Here is a 26,909-nt window from a genome sequence, read left to right as displayed (position 1 = left end):
TAATGCACAGACAGATATTTAAATCTCAAGTTGAAGATGTAATTCTTAAAGTGTTTGGTGTTTTTTTTTCAATGCAAATTTGTGGGTTTAAGATTAACTTTTTTTGGTTTTGCCACATTAGAGCATTGGAGGCTTTCACCTTCTGGTCCAGTGTTTTTCAAATCTAAAAGAAGGAGGCAGTGTAACACTTTTATTAATGCTGAGTAATGCGTTATCAGTTCTCTTTCACTTTTCTCATTAATTTGGTTAGAATAGAACCTTTTGATTGCTAATTTACTTTCTTTTTTCCCTATATAACTTTCAGATCTTTAACACATGAATATAAATATATTTCAGTTTTCTGGGGACTAGTGCTATGATATGCTAAGGTTAGCGAGGCAAGGCCTATTGGGAGGGAAACCCAAAAGCTGGTGTACATATTCATCTTGGTCAGGTTTGCACACCCAAAAAGCTTGCTAGCTTGTGTCAATCTCAGCTTATCTAGTAAAAGATACTGCTGAACTTTTCAAACTTTGCTTTGCTGAAGTTGTGCTATATGTGTCCCTGAACATGTGCTTCTCTTTCACACCAGTCTATAGTTACTGACTTTCATATGGGAATGTGCTTGAATTACAGTATTATCCGTGAATATCCGATTGCTGGACCCCAGTGGCCTGGTGGTATTTTAGCTGATGAGATGGGTCTTGGAAAAACAGTAGAAGTGTTGGCTCTAATTCTGACTCATACCCGACCAGACATTAAAAAAGATGATCTGACATTGCCTGAGGTAAGAAAACCAGGATAAGATTTAGTACAAAGAAAATACTTCTCAGAATTAATGGAAATGCACTTATCTTGAGCTCATTGCTTTCTGTTTTGTAGAAGTTCTAATTTAAAGCTGGATTAAAGTACAGTGAAAAGTTTTTGCTTTGTAGGGTGTGATACTTGATAGCAAAAATGGTGGAATAGTTTGCCTGAGAAGCAATCGAGTTTGCTATTGTTGAAGCGTATTAGCAGGCAACTGCACTCAAGGAGTGTACAAATACGTAATTTAGTCTTATATGTTGGAAATAATTATCTCCTTCACTTCGTTGTATTGGTTAGTATCAAACATCCTTTAGACATACATACTGTGCTGAAATAGGGGTGAATAAAGATTTCTGCTCCCCCTCTATTTCATATAATAAATGGGCTTATTTAGCAACAGTTTGCCATCTTTTCACTTCTGTCATCATGCATCCTGTGAAAACATAGCACTTTCACTACAACTGAAGATTTTCTCTGAAGTGAGAGAACCTTCATCCTTAAGTAAACTCTTACCACTTCTGAGGGTTCCATCCTTTTGAATACATGGCAGCCATTTTCGTTGTACGTCTATTCATAATGATGTTCTGCCTGCTTGTAATTTTATCAGGTAAAAAGACACAATTCTCAAAGAGACAATATGATTCCTAGATCAGAGGGTCAGCACTGATGGGTGTTTATTAGCGCTGGGCTGGTAGATGGGTGGAATATTAGCGCTAAAGCATCTGGACATGAAGTAGCAACAATAGCTATAGACAATAGCTTTTGAAGAGCTGGAACTGTTTCATTATATGAGTAGTTGGGGCAGATATCTTAGCTCATATTTTGGGATCTTTATGAACAGAAGTATATTATATTGCCTGTAGTTAAAAGGCACTATTTCACTCATTGAGAAGGCCCCTTGTACTCTCTATTTTTGATGACTCTTGGCTTGTGTAAGCCAGTATCAGAGTTACTGGTAGCATTTCAACTCACTGCAGGGCTTGAAAGAGTGTTTGGAGTTCCATTGCTGCTACTGTGAAGGAACTCTGCAGAGCAATCCATTGAACAGGGCAGAGTTAAGTGTCAATGAAAACTGCTATAGAGCAATTAGGCATAGAAATACTGGCACTGCATTTGTTTGAGCTTTGGGATTCTTACATCTTGGTTCTTGAGTATAAATCTCCTTGAATTAAGTCACTATGCCTGATCACTAGTAGTAGAGTAAATCCCTTGGAGACTGTCCCTAAGAAGATAAACTTACCTACTTAGTTGCATAAAAACTCTTCAATCTATTACTTACCTCCTTTTGTGTTTCTAGCTATATATTGTATATATTTTTCCTCCTATCAGTAACCTAGACCACTTACAGCTGTGGATTCCTGCAGCTTCATTCTGAAGTAGTGGAGGACTCAAGAAGCTTGCAGGGCTGTTCTCAGTGTAGGGTGCTGAATACTGGTTCCTGAGAAACTGAACTGAATGGGGGATCACTCTGTACACTAGAAATGAGCTATCTGAGCAAATCAGTAAAATCAGAGCATGCATCTCTAGCAGCTTATGCTTGTTTTCAAATCTAAAAAGGTAAATGAAGTTCAGAATTACTGTGAAGAGACACAAACTAAAACCTAATCTTGTCTTCTTTAGGGTAAGCTTGTGAACTTCTTTGTTCCACCTCAACCTTTAGAAGGAAATAAAAAGAAAAAAACAAAGGAAATAGAGCTTAAATTGAAGGAAAAAATACAATATCCCAGTAAGTATTTCTGATTATTTTTGTAAAATACATTTGGCTTTGCCATAGTCTTACTGGCCACTGCCTGTGAGTTAAAGGCTACTCTTCACTTTTACAGAATGAAATTATTAATTATTCTTTTGCTGAGTACTGTAATGTATTATTACATGCTACAAACAAGTGATCCAGACTTAAAAGTGGAGTTACCAACTCAGATCTCTGTCCTACAGAGCTCCATGTAACTACAGGTTGTCGTAAGAGAATTTATGCATTTAACTGAAATACACTGTCTTAACAAACTTCACTGAGAAAACAGACTGACTTATTTCTATTGGTATTCAATATTGTCATAGAAGCACTGAAAAATAGTGATTTCCAGGACTGCCTCAATGAAAGCATTGTCAAAATAGCTGTCTTTTTTTCATTTTTTTAGATTAACATGGTGTTTATAGTTCCCTTAATATGTACTCTTTGAGGTAACTCATTTTATCTGAGCTGTAATTTTTTTGCATTGATTCTACATATAGGCTTAAGAGTGATGATATTAGCGGCTGTAAAGGAAATGAATGTGAAGAAAGGAGCATCCATTATTGCAATATTTAAGTACATCAGTGCTACGTATAGGTATGACATACAGAGAAATAGACGGCTGCTCAAAAGAGCTTTAGAAAAACTAATCACAGAACAAGTAGTAGAGCAAGTCAAAGGACATGGTTTGGCTGGGTCTTTCAAGCTGGGAAAGAATTACAAGGAACAGAAGAGGCGAGAAAGAACCAAAGAGCAGGTAAAACATGCTGCTGTATTTATCTTCAAAGAATGTTGCAAAAGCAGATCTTATTTCTACCAGTTGTATGCTACTCTCAGCTCTATTGTCTTTGTGCGCTAGTTCAGTGACTCTGGCTTACTGATAAAAATGAACAAAACCGCAGCATTTGCTTTAAGATTCATGAACAAAGAAGGAGAAATCATAAGTAGATGAAATTTGGGGCTAAAATATTAACTACAGCTGTCATAAATCTTTTTAAATAATGCTGAGTGGGCTGTCAGACATATTGTTTGTACTGTGAAGTTGTCTTTTAAACACTGGTAAATATTAACTAAATCCTTGAACTGGAAATTGATATAAAATCTTAATATCTGTATCTTGATGTGTTTAAATGTTAAAAAAAAAAAAAGTGATAAGAAAGTCTGGCACTCTTAATTTTACTTTGTAGATAGGAAGGACTTCAGGAAGCATTCAGAAGAAGCAGCTGATTGCTGCTAAAACTCAAACCAAAGAATCAAGAAGTAGTGATGTCACTTCTGAAGATGTCCTTAAAACCCCTGTAAGGGTGGATATCGCCATGGAAGAGCATGATTATTGTACACCTAGGAAAAATAACAGGAAATCTAAAGCAGATCGTGAGAACTCCATAAATGAGAATAATGTTCAACAGGAAGCTGAGGTCCCAAAGTCCTCTGGTTTGCACATCTGCAGTGACGTGAGCAATCATCCTGATTTTGACATTTCTAAAACTACATCTGATGTCAAGCAGGAAATCGCACAGGACCATTCCTCACAATCCCAAGAACATGCCAGCAGTAGTATACAACATGCTAGTTCTGTATTTCCGTTTAATACCTCTGAATATCGTTTTGAATGCATCTGTGGTGAACTTGGATTGGCTGACTATAAAGCTCGCGTGCAGTGCCTGAAATGTCACTTATGGCAACATGCAGAATGTGTAAACTACAAAGAGGAAAACCTGAAGATCAAGCCCTTCTACTGCCCCCATTGCCTCGTGGCAATGAAACCAATTTCTACTGGAGCAACTCTGATAATTTCTCCAAGTTCTATTTGTCATCAGTGGGTAGATGAGATCAACCGACATGTAAGGTCATCCTCTCTTCGAGTTCTGGTAAGATTATATAGCTTCATTTTCTTCAGAGGTATTTTACCAAGGCTTGGGTCTTCCTGTCTGATGCTCTGTGTCACATAAAGTTCAGAGGTTTTTTTTGTCCTGTGTCAGAAATCTACTTTATTTCCTATTAGACCCATGCTTTTACACCACATGTTGCATTTCGTTCCCAGAAAGACTGTCTGGATTTAGTTCTTAATTTTTTCCTTATTAGTTGGTCACTGGGAGATGATACAGTAGACTAGATATCTTTTATCAAATAGAAGCAGATTTTGAGGGGTTTCAACAACAAGGGAATTCTGAGAGGGAAGGCTGTTTGTGTGTTTTTTTCTGAAACATTACCAAGGAACTTAGAAAGGCCTAGCTGTAGCTGTTTTGGCAGTGTCAAGTCTCACTGTATATTTGTACCTAAGCATCTCTCTCTGAGTTGCTTCTTACTTAGTTCTAGATAAAACCAATTGCTTCTGTAGGTAAAGAGAGAGTCTGAATTTCTCGTTCTCAGGCTTTACAGAAGTCTTGGGTCTTGGTGTTTGATGAGAATAACACCGTTACAGCTTGGGAATTGTCTCTATCTTATCTGCCATATTTATTAGGATGTTGCTTATCTGGAAACTTTGTATTGTCCTTTTTCTTGGTTTCTAATACCTCTATCACTAACATAAACCTAATTATATATGTAGTAACTATGGCTACACAGGATTTTTCAAAATATTATTATCACATTAACCACTGTCTTTTAATTTTGTAGCCAAGCTTTGCCCTTCATATTTTTAATAGACAAGAACCTTTGTAATGATAAAGTGCTTCGAGAAGTGTAGGTCCTTTATATTTTGAATAAAATAATAGTGGTAGTAGACTGATAATAAGAGGAAGCATTGTATTGAGGTTTGTATCTGGTACCTTCAGCTATCCTGCATAGCTGCCCAATGTATAAATGAATTCTGGGCCTTCAGTAAACCATTTGAGTGAGCAGTCTAATTAGCTTGACATCAGCAACTAACAGATATGTAAAACTTGCAGTCTCAAGTTTTATACTAGCTTTGTTGAAAAGTGTCGGAAATAGATTTACATGGTAACAGTAAAATAGCTTAAATACTGAATGTTAATACCTTCCATTCTAAGGCACTACTTTTGTTTTCTTCTAACTGCCAACTGTAAGTCATCCAGACTTGCATTCGGTATTGCTGAATGAAAAATGAAACTTTGCGTGTTTTGTTTCTGTAAAGTTTAAACAAAAACAGTGCAGATGTTTCCAAAGAAGCAGTTTCCCATGTTAGCAGGTTTTACATTGCATGTGAAGGGTGTTTTTTAGTCTTTCAACTGCTTACAACCCATGGGAAATTCTAATGGTTTTATGTAACAGAACAAGGGATTAAAATTTATCAGTAAGTCTTACTTTGTGGCAGGATGTCTTTTCCTGCTGATGTGAAAACAACCAAAGCCTGTGTGATGTACTCTAGGTGATCTTGCTCTGGCAGGGGGGTTGGACTAGATGATCTTTTGAGGTCCCTTCCAACCCCTAAGATTCTGTGATTCTCAGAAAACCTGGCCAAGTTATAAACCTCTGGAAAATCTGTTCATAAATACTTGGAAGAGATCATTAGACCTGGTTGCACATGCTGTGTTGTCACACTGGGGCTGAACAGAAATTTTCTGCAGGTGTTTCAGCTGACAGAAACATTGTTGCCATATGTACAAAAGTAGAGGAAGATTATTACTGGAAGGAAAAGTACAGTTAACAGTGAAAGTAACAGTGAAATCATGTGTTGATCATCAAGGGGCAAAGAGGGGGGAAAATCAACTGAGGTTTTATAAGGTGATCTTAATTTTGCTATTTTCACCTCTTAGTTGTGTGAATGAAGAGAACATTAAATTTTGTGACACGATGAGGGACTGAAAGATGGTGTGATTGTCTTAAGTGGTAGAAGTGTTTGTAGGTAGCTGCAGATAAACACTAAACAAGATGGTCCACTCATATAATCATTAACTCACAGAATGAGTGGAATAGAAAGGTGCTTATTCTTTGAAGATGAGATTGGAATATCAATCCTTTCTAAAAAAGATATGGATACTACTTCGTCTGTTAGAAGAAAGCCTTACCTTTATTAATATATAGATCTAGATGAGTGGTAAGAAGTAGCTGATGATAAAATTCTTAAAGTAAGCAATAGATGCCTGTAACTTTGAAGTAGGTTCCTGAAGTAAATTGGGAGCAAAGTAAAAATTTGTATGAGAAGGGAAAAAAGGCAATTGATATACAGGTCTGGTAATAGTTGTTTGTAGTAGGTAAAAATCCTGGAGATGAGGAACACTCCTATTCTAAAAATATATTTTTATTGTGTACTGTACTTCACATTATTTGAAATTTTAATATTTTTGTATTTTAAGTGTATTTGGACTCGTGCTGTATTTATTTTCTTTAGATATAGAAAGCTACAATGGGAAAGCATATAGCAAAATGTTTGGTTTAGTTTGTTAGTTTTTTAATTTAAAATGCTGTATATTTTGGAAAGGATTTTGCTTAAAATTATAAGGAAGATAAGAAAAATACTACTGATGTTAGAACAAATGTCAATCTGGAAGTTTTATAATAATATTCTGTTCATGCACAGGGGTTGTTTCTTACTAGGTATGCTTTCTATCTCATCAGTCTCTGTAGAGATCATTTTTGTAGATAAAACATTACCCAGAGTATAATTTCTGTTTTTTAAATATTTTGCTGCATACTTCTGACTTTGCCTAATCTCACATGAAATTATTGGGGCAATGAGGAGAAAGGTAAAGGAGACTACAAATGTAACACTGAAGCATAATGTTGCTCTGTACAACATCACAAAATGCTTAATCTTGTGAACAACTGTTGCAGCAAATAACTGTTGCAACAAATAACTGTTGCAGAGAATACTGAAGTCCTCTTTCTTCAAAGGAGAAAAAAATGTTTTGTGAACATAAAAGTATTCATACATAAAAATTTTGTGTTGATATCTCTATTGTATTTTTTTATCTGTGTTACTTGTATGGATTTCCCACCATGCTGCTCTATAAATACAGGTTTTATGAATGCTTTCATATTGTATGAGCAACACTGTTAAATGCGTGCATGTGTTAAGCTGTACTGGTATTTTCACTTTTTTATTGAAGCGTCTGTTACCTTCATTCTTTGTTCTTGTGCTGTTGAATGCAAACCTATGTAGGTATATCAAGGAGTGAAGAAGCATGGCTTTTTGCAGCCACACATGTTGGCAGAGCAGGAAGTGGTTATCACCACATATGATGTCCTGCGTACGGAGCTGAATTACGTCGACATACCCCACAGTAACAGCGCAGATGGGCGCCGCTTCAGGAACCAGAAGCGGTACATGGCCATCCCAAGCCCCCTGGTAGCAGTGGAGTGGTGGAGAATCTGTCTTGATGAAGCACAAATGGTAGAATGCACTACTGCAAAGGTATGACATTCCCAGTCATGCATTTATTTAACTTGAAAAGGTTTTGCCAAGCTCATTGTAAATAATACAATAGACTTGGCTCTCCACTTCTTAATGTTCTGTGTGCTCGCATAATTTGTCCTAGTAGCTTGTTCTTTAGAAGTGAATTTTATGTTGGAGATACTATTAAATTGTTCTTCTGATGGAATTTTGGCAGATTGTGGAGTATATCCGGCTCAAAAAATGCTTAAAATGTTATTTAAACTGTCAGTATGGATTTAGGTCATCATGTGGTATATGGTGTTTGATAGTTTCAAACAAGACACTGGCCTGTTCAGTGACATGGTTCAGAGGCAGAGATATGTCCTTTGGGTCTAGAAGCTAAGAGTCAGCAGTCTGTGTGAAAACTGTAGGACTGCAGTCTCCAGAGGGAGATTATTTTAATTAGTATTTGTCCAGTCTTTTTGCCCCAAACAGGAAGACGAAGATACTGCTTACATAATATTTTTACCCACAGTTTCTTTTGCTCTTTGCCTTAATTGCACTTTATTACTTGGAAGTGGCTGTGGCTATTGTCAGCTTTCAGTTAGCTTCAAAAAAGCTCCATAACTTCTTACACATTTTTATAATATGTTGTACCAATGCTGCTTATAGGTCTGCTAATTTTACATACTGAAATGATGTAAATGCTTTCTAAAGATAAGATCCTAGTGTTTTCATACTGTGTTCCACTCTGATTTTCTTTGCTACCGTTTGTTCTGTTGTCTTTTCCTAGGCTGCTGAAATGGCACTCCGTTTAAGTGGGATCAACCGCTGGTGTGTGAGTGGCACTCCTGTGCAGCGAGGGCTAGAAGGTGAAATTTTATGTAGCAGTGTCACCTGTGGGTTTTCCTTGTGTTGGTAGTTAGGTGGTGGTTTGAAGCAGTTAAAATGTTTGCTCTGAATTCGTTAGGTACTCTGACTTGGTGAATCATAAACCTTAAGCATGTAATAAAGCCATCAATAAATGTATCAACATAAAAAATTCATAGCTGAAGTCTTTTTATCTCCCATCTCTGAGGCAGCCCCCATCACACAGGGAATGAAAACTGCTGACTAATTTGAACCTGTGCTGCCTCTGCTGTAATAAAGTGGGATAGGACCTCTGGGTAAACAATTGCATCCTGCGTAGAAATTATTCCCAGGATTTTTCTTCCTCTGGTCTATGAGGTATTTGGTGAATGTCTTATGACTCTCAGCTAAATGCCAAAATGGCCATAAAGCTAACAGAATAAAGAATGTAGGCACCAGATTTTTCAGAAGTACCAGTAAGAGACCATCCTATTGTTTCTATTTCTGCGTTGTCCACATGCGGCATTTTAAACATCTGCTTCTGTTATTTTTCCATTAAAACTTAGATACAAACTTAAAGGTAGTATGTCCTTAAATTTCATCCCCAAAAATGATGGGTTTCTGAATTTGGCAGAACTAGCAAGCTGTATTCTCTCAATAAAAGTGTGTTTTGTTAGTTTCTGCCTTAGTAGAAAAATGAAAGTCTTCTGAATTGCAGCCCCTTTTAGGATGGTCGGCAACAGTTGGTGCACAGCAGGCTGTGAAGTAATGATACTGAGCAATATTGTTTTAGAAGAACCTGGCAAACATGATAACCACACGCCCTCTGGGTGAATAGGCTTAAATTCATTGCTGTGTTCTGCTGAACTTGAAATTAGGGAAGTGTCTCAGAAATAGTCAGATTCCATCAAGTTATATGAGAATTAAGAGAGAGCCCCCACCTCCCCCTGACTGGTCACCTGCCTCAATTAGCTATTTTGATGATGAAATGACTGGAAAACAAGTGGAAAAGATAATGGCCAAGATATAGTTGCTTTATGCCTGGAAACCTTTCCAGGAAAGTGAATATTTTTGGAGTCACACTGTGAAGTATTAAAACACAAACATTGTACTAAAACATTTTCTTTTCTTGGCAGATCTGTATGGTTTGGTCCTTTTCCTTGGAATTGATCCTTACTGGGTCAAACATTGGTGGGACCAGCTTTTATATCGGCCTTACTGTAGGAAAAATCCCCAGCCTCTCTACAGTCTGATTGCCAAGATAATGTGGAGATCAGCAAAGAAGGATGTGATTGACCAAGTAAATAAGAGTTTCAGGTTTTAAAATTCCTGAACAACATTTATTGATAGTTTTATTTGCAAATTACCTGATTTCTTCTTTAATTGCAGATTCAAATCCCTCCTCAGACGGAAAATGTACACTGGCTTCATTTTTCTCCTGTGGAGAGACACTTCTATCACCGCCAGCATGAGGTGTGCTGCCAGGATGCGCTGGCAAAACTCAGGAAGATTTCAGACTGGACTCTGAAGCTTAGTAGCCTAGATAGAAGGACTGTGACGTCTATTCTGTACCCTTTGCTGCGGCTGAGGCAGGCCTGCTGTCATCCACAAGCTGTTCGGGGAGAGTTCTTGCCATTACAGAAAAGGTGAATTTCTGCCACTCCTAAGTGGCTTGCTTTATCCAAAGTAAAACTCTTTAATTCTCCTTACCAGTGCAAGGTCTTGTACAGTTCTCAGACAAGCCTTTAGTTAAATGTGCCACTGTGCCACAACAAGCCATCTGACCTCAGAAGCTGAACAGGACGCAGTAGGGTGGTGGTGAGAGACAGTTGTTTGTGCAGTAACATTTTAACCTTTGTATGCTGATAGATACTAGGGTGTTGCAGGTGACAGATTGAATGTGAAACAGACCAGATTCTTTTTCAGCTTTAAGTAAGCCCACTGATTTTCTTTGTGTCTTAGAAAACTCATGTTCATAAATGACAATGACCAAAATTAATAAACAGAATGGAATAATTATTTAATTTAAATAAAAACTTGAAAATGTGAGGTTGCAGAATTTGTAAATATAGATCCAAACCAGAATGCTGCTCAATTTTTTTATTTTTATATTTTATTTTATTTTATTTTTTGTATGCTGTCAAGATGATCAAGATGATACCAGTTAGGTCTAAGCCTTTGTTAGACCAAAAGCATGTTGGTAGCACTCTTTGCAAAACGCAGCTGCCACTCTTTCAGTCAATTAGGTGGTGGTTGTGAAAGAACAGACTGTTTCTGTTCCAGGCTCTCAGATAATTGTCTGTGGTATTTCTCTATTAAAATACAGGTAGGGAAGAACTTAAACTTCTAACGCTGCCAGTGTTACTTCTGCTGCTCTCACTACGCTTGTTCATCCATTCTATTCAGTCTCTTTTATTCCTTTTATGAAGTTTTGTGTCTTACTCTTTCCCCTTTCTCATACAGGGCACCTACAGTGCCTAAGCAGCTGTAACTGACCTTGCTTCTACTTCGGCAGGGACTGATAGTAGGTACTATGCTGTAGCACTTTCTGTCTAAGAGTCTGCTAGTGTGGAAGGAAGGACTCAGACAGTGGGGAAATCAATATTCCTGCCAGCCCATACAAGATTACTCACATTAAAGTGAGCCAGTGGAGTCCAAATGAAATGTGTAAACTGAGCTGAGTGTGCTGAGGACAGCTTGGTACTGCACTATTTTTGATGGAATGCTTGCAGAGTGACATCTGCATAGTAACTGTGGTGAAAAAGCTAGGAATGAAAATTAAAACTTAATTAAAAATCGTATGTACAAAGAAAAGTTGTTTTCAAGCACTATTTACATACTTTTTTTGTGAGCCAAGCCTTGCTGCAGCAGTGGACATTCACAGAGCAGAGCAAAGATTTGCCTCCTGGCTTTGCTTGTATGTATGAGAATAATAAAGAAATTCAGTGCTAGGAACTTTGATGAAGAAGAGAAACTTACTAAAACAAGAAAGTTGGTATTGAAGCATACGGACAAGAGAAACTGGCCTAGCCTGAAACAAGAAAGCTGACTTTGGAGTATATTCTATGCTAGATGACTCTTTTTTTCCCACCTGTGCAGTGAAGGCAGTAAATGAGAACATCTACTCTGCAAAAATACAGCCTTCAAAAGGGAGTTTTCTAGGCTCCCCTAGCTAAACTGAGTAAAAAAACCAAACAAAACAAAATGACCAAAACCTTTTTTTTGTCTGAATTGGTAGTTTCAGGCTATGTATCAAATTGGATACTTTCTATGTGCATCGTTTTACTTTTATAGTATTTCTTGAATCTGCTGATGGTTTTGAAAATGAAAGGTAAGTAGTTGTGGTAGAAGTATCAGAGTATGAGCAGTGGGTGCTACGTGTATTTGCCAACACCTCTGCAGTATTCAGATAATTGTAAACGGTGATTATATGGATTTGAAGCCTTCTCTAGCATAACACTGTAGTGTGAACTCAAGGAACAGTTTCTGCAAATCGAACAGTGTTGCAAGGAGGGTAAAATAAACGCCTAGTCAAGGGTACCTTTCCAGCATACCTTGAACTCAGACTGCACAGGACTTGTGTCACCTCTTACTGTACTTCAAAATACTGAAAGCCCAATAGTAAATGCTTCTCCTGAAGGTGAATGAGGCTAAGGAGCAGAGTTTCAGGGAGGAGGGTAGCGTCTTGTCTCACAGCAGCAGTTGGTCATAGAAGTAGGCTCAGGCCAGCTGTTGTAGACTGTTGTTGCAGTTTGTTCTCCTGTCTCTGTGCATCAGTCTTCTCCCTGCCCAGATTCTTTGTCCCTTGGCCTTACTTCATGTTATCATTCATGCCCCTTCTTTCTCATCTCAGGTCTTGCTTCTCCCTCTTCTCCATTTCCAGTATTTTTATGTTAAGCCAATTCTAATGAAGTTCCTTTCAAGAGTTAAAAATACTAAAAACAAATGTAGAAGAGTTTAAAAATGATACTTGCTTATCTTCACTATTCTCATTTCACATATTTTCCTCTTTAGCTTGACACCTCCCCTATGTTGCACATTTAGATTGGTAGCAGAAGGAAAAATGTAGTCTCTCTGCTGTTTTCATTTGAACAGCTTCTAGCAAAATGAGGTTCATTTTTACTTGTTGCCAGTTCACCACTGTAACAGAACGTGCAAAATATTTTGCCCTGTGGAGGATTATTTTACCTGGTTCTAATTTTCCTCTTGTTTTTTACTGCTTTATTTTTAGGTGATATCAACATCTTGCCTTACTCAAGTTAGAGTAAAGCTCTAGCTGGAAGAAAAGCTGACAGCTATGAGTTTTTTAATAAGGAAATAAATATAAAATAAACATTTGCACAGTATGTTTGCATAGGTTTGAGCAGCCTGATCTTGTGGGAGGTGTCCTTCCACATGCAGAGGGGTTGGAACTAGATGATCTTTAAAGTCCCTTCCAATCCACACAGTTCTATGATTCTATGTTGGTTGCATGTAACAATCTTTGATGCTGCACAGCATGACAATTTTATTTCTCTAGTTTTGTGGATTTGTTTCAAATTAGAGCCACTTGATCTCCATTTCAGCACCATGACCATGGAGGAACTGCTAACATCTCTGCAGAAGAAGTGTCGGACGGAGTGTGAAGAAGCGCACCGGCAGTTGGTGTGTGCTCTTAATGGCTTAGCTGGTATCCATATCATTAAAGGTAAGACTGGATTACTGTAGCATATTTGTACTTCTTTTAGAAGGCTAATTATGGTTTAGGTGACACCAGGTAAAAACAGTGGCTTTTCTGAATTCAGGGAAAAAGCCACAGTGAAATCCTAGGAGGCCAGAGAAACTTGTTACAGTGTTTGTAGCAAAACCTAACATTCATTCTAGATTAGAGAGAAAAAGAATAGGTGTAATGCTCAGCAATGCTTTCTGGGCTTCCTTTGTGCCTCCTGCCATGCAAACTGCTCTGCTGACTGTGGAATTTGTTTGCTGATGCCTGCTGTACAGCACTGTCAATGTAGATTTTTTTCTGAATTTGGAAGAAAAAAAGCTTTGAATGGGAAACAAAAATAACAAAATAATAGTAAGCTAAAATAGCTTAGTCATAAATGTGAAAGAAATGCCACTTTGCCAAGTTACAAGTTGACAAGCTACTTGAATTTTTCCAGCACTTGTTAAAGTCTTCCTTCAAAGAGGAGAACAAGCAAACTGCCTGTTCTGTTCTTGAGTATAGAAAGACTACATTCAGATTCTCTATTCTGTAGTTAGTAGGTTTGAAATACTTTGATTACAGTATGGAGATCAAATTTTTTAGATAGAATTAAATGCTTAAAAAGTTTTCTGTACAAATTAAATAGTTCTAAAATACACTGCTAGCAAATATGAAGTTTTGCCCTTTTGGAAAAGCAAATTGATGAAATTTGCACTGGGTGGAAAAAAAAAAAAAAAAAAAAAAAAAAGAAGCAGGACACAGTTCTGGTTTATTACTTCCTTCCATCCCTACCTGCAGCATTGCTCTTACACTCTGTTTTCTGTATCAGCAAGGAGAAAGTACATCTTAACATATAAGTAAAGCCATTAATTTATAGTTAATATAATTGAAATCTTATAGGTTTCATTGTTATTAGTGCAAATCTAATTGGTATAGGCAACAAAAGAATAATGATCACGCTTCCTTTTTCCTACTGCTTGTCCTGCTTTTATGCTCACCTTTCTACTGCCCCTCTGGTCCTGAGGTCAATGTTTTCTTACTGATGGTGCCAATGCTATGGCTAGTTATCACCAGCTGGAGTTCTTCATCAGGAGTAAGATGTTTGTGTTGATGGTTTCTTCTTTCTCGCTCAAGGATCCAGTTAAGATCATTTTTATGTTAGCTAACACACTTTTACACCTTTCTCTTTCTTCACTGATCTGCAGCTCCATGTTAATACCAAATTTAGTGTACATGATGCCTTTTATGAATGTTACATACTATTTCTTTGTTCTCTTTGTGGCACCTAAAACCAGTTTTGTCCAGCTCTAGGTCTGCATTTCTTTGATGGTGGGTGAGTTGTTTATAGTCATGGCTTCCTTGTTCGCTGCCAAGCCTGTGCACCATCTCTTAGCATCCCATGGCTGCACTCCTCTACACTGCATCCTATATATTTACTTTTCAAGGCCTCTGCTATTGTTACTAGGCCTGTATTTCTTTACATCATTGTGTTAGTTGTGAATATTTCATTCTACATAGAATAACTGCTTGCTACTGCTATCTATATAAAGCTGAAATTGTGCCACACAAAGATAAACAAAAGTAAAAATAAAATAATAATTTAAAAATGAGCCATAGACATGTAATGAATTAAAGAAATTGCTGTCACAGCTAGGCCAAGTGAAAAGTCCAGGCAGGTCAAGAAAAATTCAAAGGAGGCCTGACAAGCTTCATCCATAAAGCTTTGCAAATTCAACTCACAGCTTTGGGCCTGTTCCTAGTATGGCTATAGTGTATTGCAGGACTGCGCCCTTACAACTGGCAACTGTTTCAATGTAATAAGCAACAAGTCTTGTTGAAGTAGGGTTATTACGCTTGCAGATACTTAGGAAGATTGTTTTTTGTTTACTGTTACCTGTCTTTTTACATTTCATGTCCTCATACTTCTTCAAGTTTAAAGACTCGTCTAAGACTATTACTGGCTAAATAAATTTCTGTCAGTTTAGAAGAGAGAATAAAAATGTATTTATTTATTTATTTGCTGCTTTTTCGTATGCAACTTCAACTTTATATTTCTTTTTTAATTTATAGAAATTATTTTCTGATAAGTGATTGTGATATTAGCAGCTTACATCAGTAGTTATGGTCCCTGCATGTATTTAATAATTTCTGCATTTCTGAAGTATGACCCAGCTTTCATTGTTTTCACTGGAAGAGTGAAGAATGTATTTGCAGTGTGAATTTAGTAATGTGAGTTGTAGATTGTTTTTTTTAACACAACGTTTTAAGTTTTTGGGACTTATGCAACTGTGAATACATGAAGAAGTCTGCAGATCCTGCAGCCACAAAAAATATTTAATTTGGAAACTACTTTAGTCTTTGTGAAATATAATGCTATGTCTTTCATGAGGATTTGGTTAATTTTTTTGGCGGTGGGGGAGAATGAATAGGGAATATTTGCTTGAAGAGAAGTAGATGTTATACAGCCTTTCTGAAAACATCTTAGTATGTAACAAGTGACAGCCAATCATGGCTGTTTGTACATTTAACAACCAACACAATATGTGTATGTCTTTGTTGTTATTTTTTAATTCAGGAGAATATGCACTGGCTGCAGAGCTTTACAGAGAGGTATTACGATCATCTGAAGAGCACAAAGAAAAGCTCAAAACAGACTCCTTGCAAGTGAGTGAGCATTCAAATGTAAAGAGACGTAGTTAAGAACTGGAATGCTTTAGATTTAGTTTATCAGGTCAATCTTGTCTTCTTCCCAGTGGTATTCTGAAGGACTCTTTTAGCCTACTGCCATTATAGCAATGTTTAGAAAGAAATCTGTCCAGTGACCTTCAGGTTTCCTGTTTTTTTAAAAAAGCTACTATATTTCTAAAACCTTTTGCTTGTGAGTCTTCATGATATCCCAGAAGCAGTGTATGATCTCCACCTGCTGTTCTGCAATAAACTTAACATTCTGAATTCTTAGACTTGTGACTACTTACATCAGTGATACTGTGTTATATCCTCTGAATACAGCATGCTGGGTTTGTATTGAGAGCAATATTAACATGCTAAATGATAGAGAATAAAAAAATTGTTGCACTGCAGAAGATGTTCCCTGGAAGGGCATCAAAACATGAAAAACTGAATTTTCTCTTCAGGAAGTGTATTAATGCATTTTGAATACTATATCAGAAATATCAATATATTTTCCTGATTAAAAAAAAGCAGTGGTTCTGTCAGTAACCCCTTTCTATTTCTTCAACAAATACTAGTTCTAAATTGACAAAAATTCTCTTAAGTATAACAAGATATTGAAAATGTTAATGACAGATAAATAAGAAGTGATCAGCTGTCTATTTCTTTACTTTGCTTGCTTCACTAAGATATTCATTTATTATCTTGCGTGTGGTTATGGGAGGGCTCCATTGTGCTTCTTTGATCCTTCCTTCTACTTTGTGACTTCCCAGAGGCCTTTTCGCCTTCGCCATATCAACATGAACTTGTTAAACTACTCATAAAAAGGTTGTTAATTAAGCTGTTTTCTGAATTATGCAATCCAATAAAGTGTTGTGTGTTTGTTTTTTTTTTTCTCAAAAGATACACTGCCTAATACTGCCTTTCTGTAATAAAACTCAAATTCTGTTGAGTACTTCCCAGTTGTGTAGGCTTCATTCTTTGAAATAATGACAAACCATTGCTGGCCAGTGCTCTGCAGTGGCTGAGATAGTAATGGGGTAAAGGGGAAAGGACTCCAGGAGGTGAGAAGGGCACAAGCTCATGATAGTGGAAGTTACTAATATGAGTTTGTGAGAGATATGCTGGCAGCATAATCTTGGGGGTCTGGTTTGGGATATGTTGGAGGAACCTAGGGAAGGAGAATGGAGTTGCCTTATATTTACAATTGAGCTTATTTTCCCTAAGCATAAACAAAAAGGTCATGTTTTACTCAGTCATCTTTTATTTCAGAAAGCTGAAAAATTTGAAAAGTGGCTTAAGCTCTTGGAGCTTGGTTGTTTCTTTTTCCTTACACTTTATTCCAATTTAGATAGGTTAAGTGAATTGTCTCCTTAAATATTCTGAAAGGTATTTACAAAGTAATTTGCTTGGAGATACATAAGTTGTTTTCCATGATAGTCAAGTGCTCTTTTGATTGGGAGGATAAGTGCAAGACAGAATCTGATGACTTGCTATGAAGCTTTCTGGCTGATTTGTTTTTGAAGTGTTGAAGGTCTTCTTAATGTTTCTTCTCCCACCTCAGTAGAATGAGGAAAAGAATGTTTCTTTTTAAGATGCTTCCAGAGTAACAGAAAAAAATAAAGCTAATTTTAAATTAGTACTGATTTCTTGCAGTAATCTTTCATTGCTGTTTAAGCTTTTCCTGTCACAGATGTTGCAGTGTATTTTTTAATGATTGCTGTTTGCTTTGTTTTTATTTAGAGACTTCATTCTACACACAATTTGATGGAATTGTTGGCAAAGCATCCAGGAATTCCCCCGACTTTGCGTGATAGCCGACTTGCAGAAGAGGTAAACACTGTTCATTTTTAAACAAATACATTTTGAAGACCACCTTTTTATTTCTGATTGTTCAGTGTTTTCTCTAACTCCAGAAATTACATTAAATAAGCTTTCAGGTTAACTACATACATTTCCTTTCAGGTCAGTAACATCAAAGGTTGTTTAGTGTGTGAGATGAGATCAGAAATGTCCAGGAAAATGCTGCTGTTCTGAATGCTTGGTGATCTCTTTTGTTGTGTGTTTTTTTAATGGAAGTTTCAATAATTTTTGTCTCTAAACTGTGATTTCCCCACCCCACAATGTTCTTGTGGATATAACTTACATAGATGTTACTGATAAAGAGTTCATAATCCTGAATTCTTTTGAGTCATTTATTTAATCACATTTTCTTTAACTTTTCTCATTTTAAGTGCAGATAGTCTTATCTAGGTGAAGTTTATTTTTCTTGCATAGGTGCCCACCATCCCAAAACACTTCCCTATCGCCTAGTAAATATAAGCTACCACTGTTAATCTATTTTCAAAGTCATGCCTTAAACCTGTTTTTCTATCTCTCTTTTTGGTCCTGTGTGGTACTGATATCTTTGAAACCCTCTTGAGAAGGATGTGATTTGCAGTGTTCTTTATAGCCTGAAGCTTGCCAGTGGCATCTGTCCAGCCTCTCCCTGTATTACTTATATTGTACTCACATGCCCTACAACAACTGGTTTATCCCTGTCACTCTTGCACTGCCTGCCTAAACATCTAGAAAAGTTGATCATCTTTGGCCAGATAAGCAAGTCTCTGCATGCTACTTCCTGTGTGCTGTAAGCCTGTTTAACTACATCCTTAAGCTTAACTGGGGAAATACCTGGTAAGACAGCTGGGATCAGTGTTCCCCCTTGGCTACTTGTAGTGGACATATAGACTACATTTGCAGAAGAAGATCTTTATATAATTTGTGTTGGAAAGGACCTTGATGGGTCTCCAGCTGAACCGTCCTCTCAGAGCAGGGTCAATACTTGATTTCTGACAAGGTAGCTCAAGGCTTTATCCAACTGGGCTGTTGGAAACCTCCAAAGAAAGAGATTTCAAAACTTATCTGAGCAACCTGTTCTCCTGTTCCAATACCTCATAATCCTCATAGTGGGGTAAAAAATAATCACATAGAACCTCCCATTCCAATATATAGCCATTGTCCCTTGTTCTCTTGCCACATACTTCAGCGAAGTGCCTGGCTCCCTCTTCTACATGATTTGCTTCTGGCTGCTAGCAGGCTGGTACCCTCTAAGCTTCTCTTCTCAAAACTGGAGAAGCCCAGTTCTTTCAGCCTCTCCAGTTAAGTGCAGATGATCAGTATCTGTCTTACTATTTTGATATCTTGTGATATTTTATCATTTTTATGGAAATTCTATGCATAGTAGCATTTTTTCTGTTGTAATGATACTTCTCTGAAGCATATGAAAAAGTTTCTACCAGCCTCTATAGAAATACTACCCTTTTTTTAATTGACATGTAACTCCAGCAATTTTTTGTGTCACTTTATCCTCACATGATTGTAAAGAGAAGAATTGTAAAATTGTATTTTGCTTATAAATGTGAAGCAGAGATTGTTCTTCATAGCTATATTTAGCCAGTAGCTCATCCAAATACCTGTATATCCTGTCCACTCCTGACCTCTATCTGTGACAGTAATATAATTATCTTGATAGTAGTAAACAAAAAGAGGACAGACTTAAACACACCCTAGAATGCACAAAAGAAAGGTAAGTAATGAAATCAGAATGTAATAGTAAAAGATACACGTGTACATGTTGCTATTAAGAAATACAGGTTAGTTGTTACCAGTTTTTAAAATATCACATAAACTTGTACTGATTATACCTTCATACCAAGACATTTTCACTGTCTGAAGTAATTTTTATTTTAAAATTATCTGATGCATCTAAAAAAAACCCCACTTAAACCTTTCTTGTTATTTTATGGATAAGTTTTATATGTAGGTAAGTTGCGTTGGCCTGTTCTCAGATTGTTTTAGGATCTTTCTATTGTTTACTTATTCAACATAATATATTTTAATGTACAGAGAAATTAGAGTTATTATTCAATTCAAGTTCCTTTCTGTAACACAGTGTATTCCTGTATTGTTTGGGTTTGTCCAAAAGCAAACCTGCATAGATAGCATCTTTGTAGTAGTTTGTCTTCTCAAATTTTTTGAGGGATTATGAATAAATACTATGTTCTAGAGAAAAAAATGTATGCTAAATATTGCTTACAAATGAAAGTGTGTAGCATATAGGTAGCTAACCATTTAAAAAAATTATGGTAACTGAGGTTCTTCTTGCATTTTCAATTATGCCTCATAAATATGGGTTGTGCATAATGTAAGCTCTCCTTTCCATACAGGCAGAACAACTTCGGCAGCATTATATGAGTAAATCCAATGCTGAAGTTGCAGAAGCCCATCAGGCATTACAGCCAGTTTTTCAGACCATTCGGGAGCTCCAGAGAAAGGCAGGTACCTCTTATATTTAGTCTCTAAATTTTGAGAATTTCTTAAAAATAATTTCATCTTATTTATCCAGAACTCCAGCTATGCATTATCACTAACAATTCTCAGAAGGCCTGTTTGGACACAGTCCCTAAACAGTCTATGTTGCCCACATAGAGGCAGACAGTAATTGAAGAACAGATGAGTAAAAGCACAGGGACATAGTGGTATGATTCTAGTAAAGCTTAACACTATGCTTGTTTTTTATATTACCTGTGCTTCACATGTAATTTAGGTAAATAAATTACAGGTTTTGGCCTTGAAATACTTCTATGGTGTATCAGATGGCATTTCAATTACTTTCAAAGGAACTGTTCTTTGACACACATTTAGTCATTGTGCTTAAGGCTTAATTGTGTTTAGTAAATATGAAAATCCAGGCTTCATGGGAAGGTGCGAAGCCTATGAGGTTATTCTGTGTAAATGGACTCAGTGAATCTAACTCTACTGAAGCAGCTTAAAGGTGTGGAAGTATATGGGAATGTAGAAAATGTATTTATTCACTTAAATAGGAAAGGGGATATTTTTAAAGTATACTCTCATCTTCCACTTTGCATGGTATTTACCACTCTTTGTTTGAGTGTGGCCTAAAGAACAGAATAAGCTTCTGCTTAAGTTGTAAAGTGGTTGTTTGTTAAATGTTCATGGATAAATCTATTCTTTTGCATACAGATACATTCAGGCTCTCCTTGGTGGTTGGATGTCATCCAGACAGCAATCCAGTATGCCATTGATGAGGAGCTTGTTCAACGTGTGCAAAATGAAATAACCAGCAACTACAAACAGCAGACTAATAAACTCTCTATGGCAGAGAAGTAAGGGAATAGATAAAATAAACTAATGAGTACAGTTAAGTCTTCTCAGGTCCTCTTAACAGTTTGTGCCAACAGTTGCAATTAAATAGGAGGCATTTTTACTTCAGAGCATCTGGTCTACAATTAAGGTTCAAAAATAGTTCCCCAGAAAGTATAACTAGATAGAAGACTTGGAAAGAAAAGCAGGATAATTACAATTTTCTCCTAGACAAGAGTTCTTTTAAATGTTCCTTGGTATTATCTGCTGTGGTTTTACAGTTTTCTGTACTCATGCAACTACTGAGTAAGACATTTTTATGAAGTATTACTGGTCAGTCGTGGAAGAAACAAGTGCTAGTTTCTAGTTGAGTATTAGAGAGAATTAATCCAGGGTATAGTGTGGGAGATTTTAATAAATCTGGAATATTTGACAATGGATAGTGTTAACAGAGTTGTGATTGCAATTCACATTTATTTTCAGACTACTTGATTAGGCAGACTTTTCTATTTTATTTTAAAATACATATTGCTCACATTTTAAATGCCACACTTTAGTAGTGTTGTTAAACCTGTGCTTTTATCTCCACATTTTACAAAGGAGATGTTTTGAATCAAGCTTTCCATATGGGGTAGAAGCACAGTCTTGTAATACTGTCTTGTTTATGAATGGTGGACTCTCAGCAGGAGACCTCTGCTCGCAGGAAACACACATTGTGGGATTTGTTTAAACTGGTGTTTGTGTTCCCACTCCAATCAAGAAATAGAGCTAGGTTTTAGGAAGATAGTTCAATGTCATGTCCATTTAATAATTTAAACTTTGAAAGCTACCTTACAAAATGAAGTATATTTTTGTGATGGCTGCATGTGTCTGCTGTGAATTGCCCAGGTGCATTTAAAACCAGTTTGTTTGCCAATAGATGTAAGTAAGACTATAAGTATGTGCAGTTGTTTACCTGTAGTAGATTTGCATTGTGGACTAGAATGTTGCAGGTTTATGTTTACTACTAATATTTGGTCGCTTCTCTCAAGTCTTGGAAAGTCTTTCTGTTCTTCAAATACCAGTCATCATCTCAGGGGATACAATGGGAGGATTTCTAACAGTTTGCATTACATGGAGTAGTAGTAAGGATTTGCTTGTGATATGAACTCCATATGTTGTCCTATATTGCTATTTAGCTATTCTGAATTAGAAAAATTAATACTGAATTAAGTTTGGATTTGGAGATTCAGTGTGCAGTTAGTTTCCTTTTTCTTTAAATCAGATTCCGTGACTGCAGAGGCCTTCAATACCTGCTCACAACCCAGCTGGATGAAGTGAAGAAGTTCCAGAAGATTGTAAGAGAAGCCGTGAAAAACTTAGAAGGCCCTCCGTCTAAGCAGGTTATTGAGGCTGCCACTATCTGCCATTTGAGACCTGTTAGACTTCCACTTAACAAGTATGTCTTGAAAATAGAAAATATACTTTAGAGGTGTATTATTACATTTTCCTTCATTTTTAATAAGAGCTTCAAGTCTTTCTTCTGTACTCGCGATTTGTATGTACACAAATACCACAAATCCATTTGTGTAGAATCAGAACCTTACTTTGATTTTATTCTTATAACATCTTTTTCTGTCAGTTATTATATAGAGTTTACATGAGACTTAAATTGTTGGGTTTTAAGGACTTTGTATGGTTTTATATGTTGGAATAGGGAATTACAGGAATTACTTCAGTTTCTAATGAAATTCTGAATCCTTCCATTTTCAATTTTCTGTTTTACAGCTGTGTCTTTTGTAAGGCTGATGAGTTGTTCACAGAATATGAGTCAAAGCTCTTTTCTCATACGTAAGTTCACAGCTTTATAAACTTCTCACTATAAAAAATAGTGGAAGTTAGATTGTTTCATGTTTTTGTCTTTATATTCTACTTTAACTTTTCTGAAATAACTTAATGAACAAATTCCAGCAAATTCTTGCTAGTGGCCTTGATAGCAATTTTATTAATAATTTAGTTTTCTATGTACATAATTTTTTCCAATGAAATTTGCAAGGAGCAAATTAACGGAACTTTCTCTCCAGCTGCTATAATATGACCATTCATTTGAAATTACATACTGAAGCATTCAGAAGGTCTTCAGTGTAGAAGTACAAGTATGCTAATTAAACTTGTATTCTTGTTTGTGCAAATAATTATTTGCAGTCCAGTTGCAAATGATACAGTGTTATGCACATTCATAGATTCTTCAAATTCTGTATTACCGATAAAGTAACAAAATTTGACTAAAGCCACAATGAGAGAGGAGATTTTGGTCGTGAATGCAGCTGTGAGCTGAAAGAAGTGTTGCACCAGCACACGGTGTGAGAGAAGGCATAGTGGACAGTACTGAGAGCCATAGATTGCAGCCCTCTGCATGCTTTTTCTTTTACTTTCATCTCTCATATCCCTCACAGTGTCAAAATTGGATTAAAAAATGTTGAGGTCACTGAGAAAACATCTTGAACAGCCTTTACTGGTGGAAGCTCTGTTATCTAATGATTGCTGGAGTCATTAGGAAACTTTAATGCATTTCTGAATTAGTATTGTTTTTCAAGGAGGGAAGTGGGAAGCTGTAGTATTCTTAAATAATGTAATCCACAGCAAATTTAGTATCAGACTGCAACTCTTGCTGATTTAAGAAGTCAGCAGTGCAGATTTTTTTAAACAAATGTGATATTAATTAATCATTAATGACAGCTGAAAGATGTGTAAGCCTTTACAAAAGCTGTTAATGATTTTGAGCTGACAGCATGGCCTTTATGGTGATTGCATTGCTAGTACTAAGGTCATTGTGTTCAAAGTGAGCTTTCGGGGTATCAGGTAATAAACCAGCTCTTTATATTTGTTTGGTTTGCTTTATCCTTTAATCAAATGTTAGAATTTAATCAATGTTAGAACAAATGTTAATATGAATAAGTAGAAATGGATGTGGAAGTGCAAAATCAGTGATAAATATCATGTTGGGTTTGTCTTTAAGTGTTAAAGGCCAAATGGCAATATTTGAGGAGATGATAGAAGATGAAGAAGGGCTTGTTGATGACCGTTTGCCCACCACAAGCAGAGGATTGTGGGCAACCAGTGAAACTGAACGTGCCTTGAAAGCTCTTCTCTCCTTTGCCAAAGCTCACCGAATGGATGTTAAGCTCACTGAAGAAGGCAGCATATTTCTGGAACTCTATGAAGCGTGGAAAAAGGAATATAAGGTACAGTAAATGAGATGGTGACAAAACGGTTGTGTAGTCCATTTAATGTGATGTAAACAAGTTTAAGCCAAATATTTACAAATCTAAGTTGTATTCCTGAAAGTAGTGTTTACTACATAAAGCCTACATAAAGCTTTTGCTAAGTTTTTATTACAGGATTTGATTGAAAATGGTTTATATATGATTTAAGGTGTATAGGCTACTAAGAAAATTAGTTAGCATGATGTAGTTGCATCAATTAAAGACAGTATATGGGTTTAATGAAATGTGTTCATCTGTTTAGTTCAATCAGATTATAGCAAGACTGGGCAAATCAAACATTGTTTTATTCTGTAATTCAGTTTACCTTCTGTGCTAACTGCAGATGTCCTTTCACTATTGCTCTATTTCCTGAATCTTGTTTACTACACAATATAACGTAAAATTTAATAATTAGTCTCCTGTTGTTTGAAAGCAAGAGAACTACAATGTGTACTGTGCAGAGAGAAGAGACTGTGGCTTTTTCTTCATGCATCCTTGTGTGTCCATGTTTCCTTGCAGTGAATATGTACCAGTGACTGAGAAGAAGGAAGAGCTGTTGCACACAGGAATCTCATCCTGTCTTACATCTTAGGTGTAATCAAAAGTGTTTTCGCTTGAATGATTCTCCTTCTCATTTTTAATTAGCATAGACTTCAGCTTCAGTAGAAAACACTTGGTGTACTAGTTTCAGGTTTAATGACTCTTTTGTAGACTCTTTTTTTTTTTTTATGGTCTGACATCAGAAGAGATTCCTTTCACCTCTGTGATCTTTCTCCCAGGCCTTCTTTGTCACTTTACATGCTTTTTCCTAGGAGATTTTGAAATAACAAAGATACTTCTTGCAGAAATATGCTTGGCAAGAATTTAATCATATGTTATTAGCTCTAGTCCACAGAAGAAAAGACCATCTAAAGAGTTATTTACCTTATCTTAGTTTAACTGGGGCAATTAAAGCTTGCTTTAGTTTTCAGCAAACTTGGTTGCTGATCACCTACTTTCCTCAAATTGGTGGTACTACTTACGAGTGAGACTCAAAAAAAATACTAGTTTACAGTGTAACACAATGCAAAGTCTTTTTTTATCAAAATGACATCTCAGTCAGCATTTAGGCATCTGATAGTTTTAAGTTACTAAACACCTAATAAGGTTCTGCAGCTCTTGCAAAGTCAGGTCATTTGCTAATGGTACCAAAATGCTGATTGGAGAATAAGGACTCTAGCGGTTCTCATACTTCATCATTTTATATCCTTAGCTTGTAGCAGTTCACAACAGGAGTAGGACATAAGGTAACCAGTTACCAAGGCATTGCAATGTTTTGGGCATTTTCTGCTGCAAGAAGGGAGCACAGTCTCCTCATGTCATTTTACTTTAGGAAAAAAAGGTGAGATTAATATTGCAAGGAGAATGAAAACAGTGCTGTTCAGTTGTCCATACTGCTCTAATCTACATTGAGCTACAGGGATAATACTCTGTAAGAATAACTCCTCAATCTAAAGCAAACAATTTTGCATTAATGACCAAAAATTGGCTTTTTACACCCTACCTCAAACTACCATATTTATTAACATAAAAGAGAAGCACAGGCAATTTGTGGATAATGTAATGAAATTGTAAGTGCTCTGAAAGCAAAAGTGAGATTTTCATGTTGTTTCATAGTCACATAGACTTTTTTTTTTAATAGTGTATTTTCAAATGTGCGAAGCTTTGTCCAGTTCAGACTTATGTACAAACTCTGGCTTGGAGGAGAAAGCAAAAGTGACAGCCACGCTTTTCCATTAGTGAATACTAACCAAAGAACTATTGTGCAAGTTTACTGAAGAAATTGTATCTTATGACTACTTGAAGAAAGTTCTGGGATTTCTAAGAAAACATCAGGTAGTTGTAGAATTATTAATATAATGAAAAGGAAACTTCACTTACTGCTGATGTTACATGAATTAGTAACCAGGAACTTTACTAATTTGCTTTAATAATGCTTTTTTTCTTTTTTTTTTAAATAAAAAGTCATTTTAGCTTACTTTCTCCCTAATTTTAGTTTAGTTTATTTAGTTTTGGGAAGTAAGCTCCTTTCATTTTACTCTGTTCGTACACAGTACTTTTATGTTTGTAATGTAGTGGTCTTTCTTGAGCTAAAAGAAAAACCACAAAGTAACAACAAGCACACCCCTGGCAACTGAGTGTTTGGAAATACCTTTACAATTGAAAAAACAGAAATCAACAAATAGTAATCTTGTGCATTTGCAAAAATGTCTTAGAATGTCAGTAAGATTGCTGAAGATTTTTTATATAATACATAAATAGCGCAAAGCTTGGGAAGGGGTATTTTACAGTATTATGAGTAATATAAAAACCATGTCAGTTTATATGTATGGTATACTTCCAGGTGTAGCCATTTCTTTTGTAGAAAGCTGGAATTTATGTTTTCTTGGGAGAACTGAATCTGATGTTACCTTCACCTTGTGCTTGTCTGTGCTTTTATCAAGACCACTCAAACAAATGTTTCTTTGAAACATATTC

The 26,909-nt window shown here is 36.3% G+C and overlaps 1 protein-coding gene across 10 annotated transcripts in view; it reads left to right on the top strand.

The window, feature by feature from the left end:
• The window catches only part of SHPRH (SNF2 histone linker PHD RING helicase), a 57,175-nt gene that overhangs the window by 8,927 nt on the left and 21,339 nt on the right, over positions 1–26,909 (top strand). For all 10 annotated transcript variants that reach the window (XR_007888897.1, XR_007888896.1, XR_007888898.1 and 7 more), the window contains 16 exons: positions 616–766; positions 2,407–2,512; positions 3,019–3,275; positions 3,706–4,389; positions 7,584–7,835; positions 8,590–8,668; positions 9,782–9,945; positions 10,035–10,291; positions 13,211–13,332; positions 15,908–15,996; positions 17,746–17,835; positions 20,211–20,318; positions 21,028–21,170; positions 22,412–22,585; positions 22,915–22,977; positions 24,146–24,371. Coding sequence is in view for 7 of the 10 variants with exons in the window: in XM_051613421.1 (XP_051469381.1) it covers positions 616–766; positions 2,407–2,512; positions 3,019–3,275; positions 3,706–4,389; positions 7,584–7,835; positions 8,590–8,668; positions 9,782–9,945; positions 10,035–10,291; positions 13,211–13,332; positions 15,908–15,996; positions 17,746–17,835; positions 20,211–20,318; positions 21,028–21,170; positions 22,412–22,585; positions 22,915–22,977; positions 24,146–24,371 (2,965 nt within the window). In the remaining 3 variants the exon portion in view is untranslated. The remainder of the gene's footprint in view (positions 1–615; positions 767–2,406; positions 2,513–3,018; positions 3,276–3,705; positions 4,390–7,583; positions 7,836–8,589; positions 8,669–9,781; positions 9,946–10,034; positions 10,292–13,210; positions 13,333–15,907; positions 15,997–17,745; positions 17,836–20,210; positions 20,319–21,027; positions 21,171–22,411; positions 22,586–22,914; positions 22,978–24,145; positions 24,372–26,909) is intronic.

Source organism: Apus apus, chromosome 3 (genome assembly GCF_020740795.1).
Source record: "Apus apus isolate bApuApu2 chromosome 3, bApuApu2.pri.cur, whole genome shotgun sequence".
NCBI lineage: Eukaryota > Metazoa > Chordata > Aves > Apodiformes > Apodidae > Apus > Apus apus.
The sequence above is the reverse complement of the archived record's forward strand: the minus strand, read 5'-3'. Positions and strand labels throughout refer to the sequence as shown.